At 50.0% G+C, this 10,746-nt stretch overlaps 1 protein-coding gene and 1 non-coding gene across 4 annotated transcripts; both read left to right on the top strand.

Moving 5' to 3' along the window:
* The first annotated feature begins 502 nt into the window (after positions 1-502).
* Positions 503-10,706, top strand: KHDC4 (KH domain containing 4, pre-mRNA splicing factor). 3 transcript variants are annotated; one of them, XM_083167876.1, is made up of 12 exons: positions 503-523; positions 2,386-2,632; positions 2,712-2,840; positions 3,957-4,036; positions 4,189-4,241; positions 5,225-5,388; positions 8,057-8,268; positions 8,498-8,558; positions 8,785-8,842; positions 9,002-9,255; positions 9,549-9,695; positions 10,559-10,691. In XM_083167876.1, the coding sequence occupies exons 2-12, from the start codon at positions 2,444-2,446 to the stop codon at positions 10,673-10,675; spliced, it is 1,464 nt and encodes a 487-aa protein (XP_083024002.1). In that variant the 5' UTR covers positions 503-523; positions 2,386-2,443; the 3' UTR covers positions 10,676-10,691. The 3 variants fall into 3 exon arrangements, with proteins under 3 accessions (XP_083024002.1, XP_083024001.1, XP_083024000.1); XM_083167875.1 differs by lacking the exon at positions 503-523 and adding an exon at positions 1,627-1,761 and having other exon boundaries at positions 10,587-10,706; XM_083167874.1 differs by lacking the exon at positions 503-523 and adding an exon at positions 1,627-1,761.
* LOC146050937 (small Cajal body-specific RNA 4) lies at positions 8,584-8,713 on the top strand. Its single transcript, XR_014466386.1, has one exon.
* Positions 10,707-10,746: the final 40 nt, after the last annotated feature.

The raw sequence follows: 10,746 nt of genomic DNA, 5'->3' as shown, positions 1-10,746 counted from the left end.
AGCCAATCTTATATATCTAACTTTTAGTTAACGAACTATTAACTAACTAGTGTCGCCTCGAGCAAACATCTTGCGACCACGCATCATACTGTACTGTTGGTTTAAACTAGTTTTAACAGCTTTTGCCTCTTGTAGGTTTGAACTTTAATAACCCATTCTGCATAAGAAAGTTATGGCTTGCTGTAGCACAAGATGGAAGACAATTATTTTTCTTTATATCATACACACCATACAACATGCGCGTCACAGGCGTATCCACCACACGAGTCCTCTCAGGTCTGCTAGAGCTCACACAGTCACAGTCACACACTGGCATATATTCAATGCCGTGGGCGAGCGGTGACTGCGAGCAGGACTTTCCAAGTGTATTCATACACTCTTGATTACACTTGTATAGCGGCAAGTAGTTTGCAGACTGTCCCTTACTTCCAGCGTGACTTCTGAGACTTTTCTTACAGGGCGGACTCTCTGGAGCCTGTAGCACACTAGCATGGACTGGAGCATAACGGGTGTTTAAGAGGGGGTGAGTGTCACAGAGTGTGTGTGTATATCACATGAACCATGCAAAACCCAGGTGTCTTTTTTTTAAATGTATAGATATCTATATTTCATTTTTTATTTCATTTGTTAAATTTCCCTGTTTTGGCACTCATATGAGGGGGGGCGCTCCAATTATTTTTGGCAGGGGGGAGCAAAATTTATAGTTACGCCACTGCTCCCAACTGTCCCATTATCAAGACGCGGACCCAATGTTCGGGAGCCTTCCAGCCATCCTGAGAGGGTAGGCGAGCCTGGGATAGGTGTAGGCACTGAGTGGGTATGTATTCCGGGTAGAGGGTACCAGTGATGTCCATGCCCTCACTGTCAACTTTCCCATTGTTGAACTAATGCTTGCATCGCCCTTCCAACCGTATCAACCTTAGCCATGCCAACCTATGTCATGTGTCAACCTAAGTGTGGCCATACACACGCAGATTTATCTGCTGATCTGTCTGGTTGGAACAAACACATGGTTATGGATGAGAGCAAATAACAGTTGACCATTTGCTTGGAAATGCTGAAAAACTGACAAACTGTCACTCATCCATAACCATGTTTTTGTTCCAACCAGTCAGAGCCTTAAGCCCTGTCGATCTTTAGTGGTCGACCTTAATAGTGTGGACCAAGCGACCGAAACCCGTGTGACAGGATTGCCATCGACCATCGATGATTCAAAATCATCGATGGTTCATGGCCGATGTCGAATACTTTTGCCATCGATGGGTGAGAACCAGATGGTTTTCCTCCATCGATGGAACAGCAAAACGATGTTTTGCTTTTTTCCAAAGTACCGGGACACGGAGGATAGCTCCGCCCCCCGACAACCGCGAAGTCCCGCCCCCGTGTTTTTATTGGCCCACAGGCCAATCAATCAAACTCAATCGATGACCATTGATATGTAAAAGTATCGATAGTCATCCATTGCATAGTTTAGCACTATCGATGGCCAGTTGCAGAATTGCCATCGATGGCAACCATCGATGACAATGGCAACGATGGCCATCCCACACTAGACGCTATCGCAGAGGAGGCGTGGCCAGTGCTGCAGGGGGCGGGGGTATTTCCCAACCTCGCCGAATTGTTGACGTTGGGCGTTTCCTCGTTGTCACCAGGGTGGGAGGGTCTTTCATGTGACGTACATGCGTGATGACGTAGGCAGAGGACGACGAGGAGGGATCGCAGTGCAGTCGCCATGTCAGCGATGAGCGCGCAGACCGGCGGGTGAGTACCGCAGCTGTAGCGGGGTGTCCGGCCTGGGAGCCGGGGAAGCAGGTCTCGGGTGGGCCGGGCAGGGGATAACGAGTTCTCCCCGGCTGCGCCTGTTATGTGAGAGTTGCTGTCATCTAGCTGCTGCTAGGCCCGGCTGTACTGGGGAGGCCGCAAGCAGGATGTGTCCGACTCCTGGGAGCTCCATGGCCTGGGGGGTGGTGGGCAACATTCGCTTAGTGCTAGGGTCTTCCCTGTGGCCGGCGGGTTTTGAGGGCTTCACCTCCGGTGAGCGGTGACTTCTTTGGCTGATCTCCCGTGGCTGATCTCCCGTGGCTGAGCTGGGGACTTGTAACGGTGGACATCTAGGCCTCCCCTTCTCCTGTGACAGGGACACTAGTTGGGGTGTCCCCTGTGAGTGGTGACTTGCTGGTCCCACCTCCTGTGGCTGTTGGGGGGGAGAGAGGTTATTGATTGCTATGTGCCTCCCCCCCCCCCCCCCCCCCCTTCTCCAGTGGTTTGGAGTACTTAGTGAGGTCTTCCCGTATGTTATCCCGACAGTGCTTTGTATTTGTAGAACCCTCAGTTAACATGGTGCCTGTGTATTGGAATGCTCAAAGTTTTAATGTTTATTTCCAGGCGAAGAAGCAAATGGGACCAGCCTGGCCCGGCGGCGGCTCTTCTCCTGCCTGGCGTGATGCCGCTGATCTCTCCTGGCACCAGTGTGTATGTGCCTCCTGTGGAGGAGAAGCCTGCAAGCACGGCAAGCGAGTCAGTCAGCGCACCCTGTGGGGCCCTCGATGCTGCGGCTGCAGTGGCGGCTAAGATCAATGCCATGCTGATGGCGAAGGGGAAAATCAAACCCGCTCAGAGCGCCCCTGAGAAGGTAGCTGGCCCCCCATGTTACCCTACAACACATTCGTCCCCCTTGTGCATTTCAGCTATTTATTGTGCGCTGTTTCTAGATGCAGATAGCTGGCAAAGCACCGCCTTCAACCAAAAGCAAGGATGACCTGGTGGTGGCGGAAGTGGAGATTAATGACGTTCCGCTGACATGCCGCAATCTGCTAACGAGGGGACAGACACAAGATGAGGTGTGTGACTGTTTTATTATGTGGAGCGATGGCTGCGCCTCTCTTCCGTAGTGTTGACATTAATCTCATTGCGTTTGGTCTTAGTCTGTGTCAGTCATGTGTAGTCAAACAGTCTCCTTAGACACCTATAGTCGGCCGCATGTAGATCGACTGTAACGAAAGCTAGACGCCAGCATTAGAGTGACGGGTGCGCTATCGACTGTCACATCGTCGACATGCGTTTTTCACTTTTGTTAGGTGAAGGTCACAGGTCGACTTGGCTACTATCCAAGTGAGATTATAATAGTGTGCACCTAATTCAGGCTGGCCCCTGGTGCGCAAGGGATTTTGGCGCATGTGCATATCCAAGGCTTGCGCCCCATTGCTTGCATTAGCCGTGCAAGTGTCCGATACAATCGCGCTTGCACTGGTGCGACAGCAGCAATGATGGGGCTGGCCCCATCTATATAGTGTGTCCACGGGGACACCTGTGACACTCAACACCAAAGTAAAAATTCATGAGGACCATGTGACTGTCCCCCACGCCCTCATTCTAAATTCCGCTACTGTCTATCGAAGGCACGGCCCTGCTGTAAATTTTTCTATTTGCGGAGTGAGGTGATGGAAATGAGGTGGCAGGATGCAGGAGTATGAACACTAGTGATTGTTCTGGTGGCTGTGCCCAAAGCTTCGGACAGGGAAATGATATGGTAGAGACGGTGCCCACTGAAGCTGGTTACACCTAGCTGCTGCTCTGTAGTACTTTATGGGAAGAGCAGAAGATTATATGAATGAATGAACGGAATATTTGTAAAGTGATGTTTGATGATAAAGTAAATTCTGCATTTTCCATTGCGTCGGCAATGTTATATGCAGGTAGACTTAGGTAGACTCTACCGTGCATATGTACACCTCATAGTACAACATGTAACAGCTGTGTTCTGTGTAATACGTCATCTATATGCGGTGAGTGTGCTGTGGCCCTTGTTCCAGTAGTACATACTATGGGTATCTTGCTGAGATGCCTGGACTTTTCTGTATGTACTATAGTACAGAGGGAGGGATCTGTGATGGGCAAATTCTAGGACCGGATGCACTACAGGATTATCACTTCATACGGTGCTTCTGTTTCTGCAGATTAGCCGGCTAAGCGGGGCCGCAGTGTCTACGCGTGGGAGATACATGACACCTGAAGAGAAGACGAAACTGGGTCCTGGGTACGTATAATTACAGTCAGATTATCATGATGGAACACTGTTATCATCATGCAGGCCCTTCCTCCTATATATCCATCAATAGTAATGTCCGTATGCAAAATGGTTGTGAGTTCTTAAACTCTGTGTAACATTCCTTTCTATTACATTGGCAGAGATCGTCCACTCTATCTTCATGTCCAGGGTCAGACACGGGAACTCGTTGACCGTAAGTATTGTCTCTGCTGCTACAGACATTGCGCAGTGTGAGGGTTACATCTGTCTGCTGTGATTGGGCTAGGACGTCAGTGTGATATGGGGGGGGGGGGGGGGTGTATCTGCTGCTACAGACATTGCGCAGTGTGAGGGTTACATCTGTCTGCTGTGATTGGACTAGGACGTCAGTGTGATATGGGGGGGGGGGGGGATGTATCTGCTGCTACAGACATTGCGCAGTGTGAGGGTTACATCTGTCTGCTGTGATTGGGCTAGGACGTCAGTGTGATATGGGGGGGGGGGGATGGATCTGCTGCTACAGACATTGCGCAGTGTGAGGGTTACATCTGTCTGCTGTGATTGGGCTAGGACGTCAGTGTGATATGGGGGGGGGGGATGTATCTGCTGCTACAGACATTGCGCAGTGTGAGGGTTACTTCTGTCTGCTGTGATTGGGCTAGGACGTCAGTGTGATATGGGGGGGGGGATGTATCTGCTGCTACAGACATTGCGCAGTGTGAGGGTTACATCTGTCTGCTGTGATTGGGCTAGGACGTCAGTGTGATATGGGGGGGGGGATGTATCTGCTGCTACAGACATTGCGCAGTGTGAGGGTTACATCTGTCTGCTGTGATTGGGCTAGGACGTCAGTGTGATATGGGGGGGGGGGTGGATCTGCTGCTACAGACATTGCGCAGTGTGAGGGTTACATCTGTCTGCTGTGATTGGGCTAGGACGTCAGTGTGATATGGGGGGGGGGGGGGGATGTATCTGCTGCTACAGACATTGCGCAGTGTGAGGGTTACATCTGTCTGCTGTGATTGGGCTAGGACGTCAGTGTGATATGGGGGGGGGGTGGATCTGCTGCTACAGACATTGCGCAGTGTGAGGGTTACATCTGTCTGCTGTGATTGGGCTAGGACGTCAGTGTGATATGGGGGGGGGGGGTGTATCTGCTGCGTATGGCATGTGACATTCTCTCATTATTGCACACAGGAGCTGTGAACCGAATCAAGGAAATTATTACCAACGGAGTGGTCAAAGCAGCCACCGGCTCCAGCCCCACCTTCAATGGAGCCACCGTCACTGTATATCACCAACCAGCTCACGTGGCACCTATACCCCCCATAACGCTCACCAAGCCACAGTTCCAGTCAGGGGTACGTCTTTATACCAGATGTTACATTTAGCTGCGTGGTAGCAATGGTTCTGCTCACGTTTTGTGCTCATACCCATACAAGTCATCTTTATTTATTGTTTCTTATATAGCGCACACATATTCCGCAGCGCTGTACAGAGAATATTTGAGCATTCACATCAGTCCCTGCCCCAGTGGAGCTTACAATCTATATTCCCTACCCAACTCCAGTCCGTGAGAGCTACCAACGGTTAATATTTTCCAGCTCACCTCACAGAATCACAAGTGACATATTTGGCTCCACCTGTGGGTGTTTTAAAATGTTAGTCAGTAATAAGTGCAGCTGCGAGGTGAGCTGGAAACTGTGAACTGTTTGTCGCTCTCGAGGACTGAAGCTGGCTACCCTGCCCTACCACATGTACACGCGCGCACAGACATTCTAGGGTTAATTTTGTTGGGAGCCAATGAGCATACCAGTATATTTTTGGATTGTGAGGAAACTGGATTACCCGGAGGAAACCCATGCACGTACGGGGAGAATATACAAACTCTGCACAGTTGGGGGATGGGGATAGAACCCATGACCTCAGCGCTGTGAGGCAGTAATACTAACCATTACACCATCCGTGCTGCCCCGTATATATAACACATGGTGGGGATAGAACCCATGACCTCAGTGCTGTGAGGCAGTAATGTAACCATTACACCATCCGTACTGCTCCGTATATATAACACATGGTGGGGATAGAACCCATGACCTCAGCGCTGTGAGGCAGTAATGCTAACATTACACCATCCGTACTGCCTGTATATATAACACATGGTGGGAATAGAACCCATGACCTCAGCGCTGTGAGGCAGTAATGTTACAATTACACCATCCGTACTGCTCCGTATATATAACACATGGTGGGAATAGAACCCATGACCTCAGTGCTGTGAGGAGGTAATGCTAACCATTACACCATCCGTACTGCCCCGTATATAGAACACATGGTGGGGATAGAACCCATGACCTCAGCGCTGTGAGGCAGTAATACTAACCATTACACCATCCGTACTGCCCCGTATATATAACACATGGTGGGGATAGAACCCATGACCTCAGTGCTGTGAGGCAGTAATGTAACCATTACACCATCCGTACTGCTCCGTATATATAACACATGGTGGGAATAGAACCCATGACCTCAGCGCTGTGAGGCAGTAATGTAACCATTACACCATCCGTACTGCTCCGTATATATAACACATGGTGGGAAAAGAACCTATGACCTCAGCGCTGTGAGGCAGTAATGTAACCATTACACCATCCGTACTGCCCCATATATATAACACATGGTGGGGATAGAACCCATGACCTCAGCGCTGTGAGGCAGTAATGCTAACCATTACACCGTCAGTACTGCCCCGTATATATAACACATGGTGGGAATGGAACCCATGACCTCAGCGCTGTGAGTCAGTAATGCTAACCATTACACAGTCTGTACTGTCCGGTATATATAACACATGGTGGGAATGGAACCCATGACCTCAGCGCTGTGAGGCAGTAATGCTAACCATTACACCGTCCGTACTGCCCGGTATATATAACACATGGTGGGGATAGAACCCATGACCTCAGTGCTGTGAGGCAGTAATGTAACCATTACACCGTCCGTACTGCCCGTATATATAACACATGGTGGGGATAGAACCCATGACCTCAGCGCTGTAAATCAGTAATGCTAACCATTACACCATCCGTACTGCCCCATATATATAACACATGGTGGGGATAGAACCCATGACCTCAGTGCTGTGAGGCAGTAATGTAACCATTACACCATCCGTACTGCCCCGTATATATAACACATGGTGGGGATAGAACCCATGACCTCAGCGCTGTGAGGCAGTAATGTAACCATTACACCGTCCGTACTGCCCCGTATATATAACACATGGTGGGGATAGAACCCATGACCTCAGCGCTGTGAGGCAGTAATGTAACCACTACACCATCCGTACTGCCCCGTATATATAGCACATGGTGGGGATAGAACCCATGACCTCAGCGCTGGGAGGCAGTAATGTAACCATTACACCGTCCGTACTGCCCCGTATATATAACGCATGGTGGGGATAGAACCCATGACCTCAGCGCTGTGAGGCAGTAATGCTAACCATCACACCATCCGTACTGCCCCGTATATATAACACATGGTGGGGATAGAACCCATGATCTCAGCGCTGTGAGGCAGTAATGTAACCATTACACCGTCCGTACTGCCCCGTATATATAACGCATGGTGGGGATAGAACCCATGACCTCAGTGCTGTGAGGCAGTAATGTAACCATTACACCATCCGTACTGCCCCGTATATATAACACATGGTGGGGATAGAACCCATGACCTCAGCGCTGTGAGGCAGTAATGTAACCATTACACCATCCGTGATGCCCATGGGTATGAGCACAATACTGAATGATGGAGCACAGGGTAATAGTCTGTGGCAGGGGTAAGAAAGCCGTCTATGTATTGGATGTTACCCTCATATAGAGCATGTAGGGATAATGGACGGAGTGAGTACTGGTCAGGGATTCCAGGACTCTTGTGGCATATCCATGGTGTAAATGTTTTTCACTATTGGGATGGTGGTGTGTAGTGCTGGGGAGTATGTGATGGCTTCCTGTGTTCTGCCTGCAGATGCATTACGTACAGGACAAGCTGTTTGTGGGTCTGGAGCACGCTGTAGCTACTTTCACTGTGAAGGACAAGGTGGAAGGTCCTGGGTGTTCCTACCTCCAGCACATACAGATGGAAACCGGGGCCAAAGTGTTCCTGCGGGGGAAGGGGAGTGGCTGCATTGAGCCCGCCTCTGGGCGCGAAGCCTTTGAACCGATGTACATCTATATCAGGTGCGTAACCCTCCCAAACCAGATACAGCTGGGTAAGGGGCTACAATCCCATCGGTCTCCGTTAGGTAGCTGTATAACTCTGTGATCCTGCTAGGGGTCCTGAGGACTGGTGTAAGAAATGTCCCCAATAGAGTTACAAATGGTCCCCATGTGTTTGGCACATTTGTTCCTTTTACTGGAGCTGATCATAGGAAAGCGGTGGCATATTTATTCTGTATTCTTCCCACAGCCACCCGAAGCCTGAAGGTCTGGCAGCAGCTAAGAAGCTGTGTGAGAATCTCTTACAGACGGTAAGTGCCGGCTATAGGATCGTCTAGTGGAGGGATAAGAAAGCAGTGTCTGTGCAGTGAGCCTCTGCTGATACCACCCTCCTAGAGGAAATGTATGGGCAGAGAGCGGCCACACTTACAGGCAGAGTAAGGGCTGACTGCACCATACTACATACATCACTTTCCTGTGTGTGTACCACACAGCCAGGGAATCTTACAAGTCTGACGTTCTCTTCTGTTCTCCCAGGTACACGCGGAGTACGCGAGGTTTGTGAATCAGATCAGCACCACTTCTCCTATGCCTGGTACGTGCTCCGCTCCTGTATCTTCTGGTAGCGTTACCCAATGTATATTAGGAAATATATATATATATCTATCCCCTAATCTGCAATGATTGTATGTATTCTACCTCCACCTTTTAGTTGGTCCTTCTATACATATGTACTGTGCTATGTTCTTCCCAGGTTACCCGCAGCCCCCACCAATGGGCACAGTGACCATGCAGACGTCCTACTATCCAACAAATGGTTTCCAGGCAGGATTCCCGGTGGCACCGCCGATCCCACCTCAGCAGCCGGTGCAAGTGCCATATGTGGTTCCAGCCCCTCTGACCACCCCTGTACCTCCACTGCCTGCTATTGTGCCCACGATGCCTGTACCCCCAGTGCCAACACATTATCCAATCCCACAAGTGCAGCCGCCGGTGACCACCATTCCTGTAAGTGCCCGTAGAGGTGTGCAGATTGCCCCACGCACGCTCTTCTGTTCGCCCCAATGTGACCGCTCTGACAACATAGTCCCATACTACAGTTGCTCTTATTAGTCATTGGATGGCTGTCTTATGTTATACAATGCTACACCAGAACCACTGCTTGCCCTATGACCTCAAGATTGCCCATGCATATTACTGACTATTTGGTACAACCTATTTCCTTGGGTACTTTACATCGTTCCGTAGGCTATAGTTTTCTTATGTGATTATGGAATATCACCTTTATTTCCTTCCTCCAGGTCCCACTGAGTACTCCGTTTGTTCCACCCGCCCCTGTTAAACACACCGCCACCCCTCTCCAGGCACAGAACTTGCTCCAAGGCCAGAAAAGACGCTTTAAAGAGGAGCTACCCGAGGAACAGGACTCCAGGCTGCTGGGCTACCAGGTGCGTTATCCTCTTCATATACATTGGGGGTTATCTGGCCATCTCTCTCCTTCCAGCGATACACAGGGCTCAACACCGTGTACATGATGCCACCATCCCTGCTGCCTCAACTTGAAATATCCCTGCACATGACCAGTGCCTGGAAACGGTTGGTGTTATTGTTCGGGGCGATGATGCCTCTAATCTAGGTCCCATGCTCTATGTACCTGCCCTGGAATGCTCTGCTTTGTCTTCTGTCCATCTGTAGCAGCCATTGCTCATTGGGCCTTACGTACAGGGTTCTTGTCATCTCCAGCTATGACCCCTGGTCTCGCTCATTCACCTTCATCTCCAGCAGATAAGTGACCAGGCCTGGTAATGGCTTAATATATGATGGACTTTGCCGTGGGGAGGATTTGTATTTGTGAACACTTGTTATCGTATTTCAGAGCTGGAGTTGAGTCTTCTGGGGTTAAACTGTGTGTAGTGTCTCTCAGGCAGTGATGTAAGGCACAGATTGGGTATTGTAGCTGGAATCCAATGCAGGAGTGTATGATCAGGGACGTCCTGCCTGGGAGAACCACAGTGCAGCCACAGACCTTTTCTCTCTGTATAACAACCTACTTGCAGTTTAATAGGACAAGGAGCGGAGACGTTTAAGCAGTGGAAAACTCCTGGGTCTGAGATCCCATAATGTGGGTACATTGAGATGGCGCTAGGTGGGAGAGGATACTGAGAACTCACTTGGGGCCTGGTGGGCGTTCCAATGCTCCATCTTCTGCTAGTCCCCCCCGCTGCCCCCTGTCAGGAGGAGTAGGCTGATATTGAGGAGTAGGCTCAGAACCTCTAGAATTGCTAATGCTACTATATTTTTCTGCTCATAGCATGGACCCATTCATATGACTAATTTAGGTACAGGCTTTCCGGGCCCGGGCAAGGTGGACACTGCAGCAGCCACACCAGATGGAGCCGCAAGCAAGGACCGGGAGAGGGACAGGTGAGAGCTTTCATGTCTAGCGTGGTTACAGGTGATATGCCTTGTGTATAACATTTATATAGCGCTCTTCAATAG

Source organism: Crinia signifera, chromosome 12, assembly GCF_055691185.1.
Source record: "Crinia signifera chromosome 12, ASM5569118v1, whole genome shotgun sequence".
In the NCBI taxonomy this organism is placed as follows: domain Eukaryota; kingdom Metazoa; phylum Chordata; class Amphibia; order Anura; family Myobatrachidae; genus Crinia; species Crinia signifera.
This window is presented reverse-complemented; position numbering and strand designations above follow the sequence as displayed.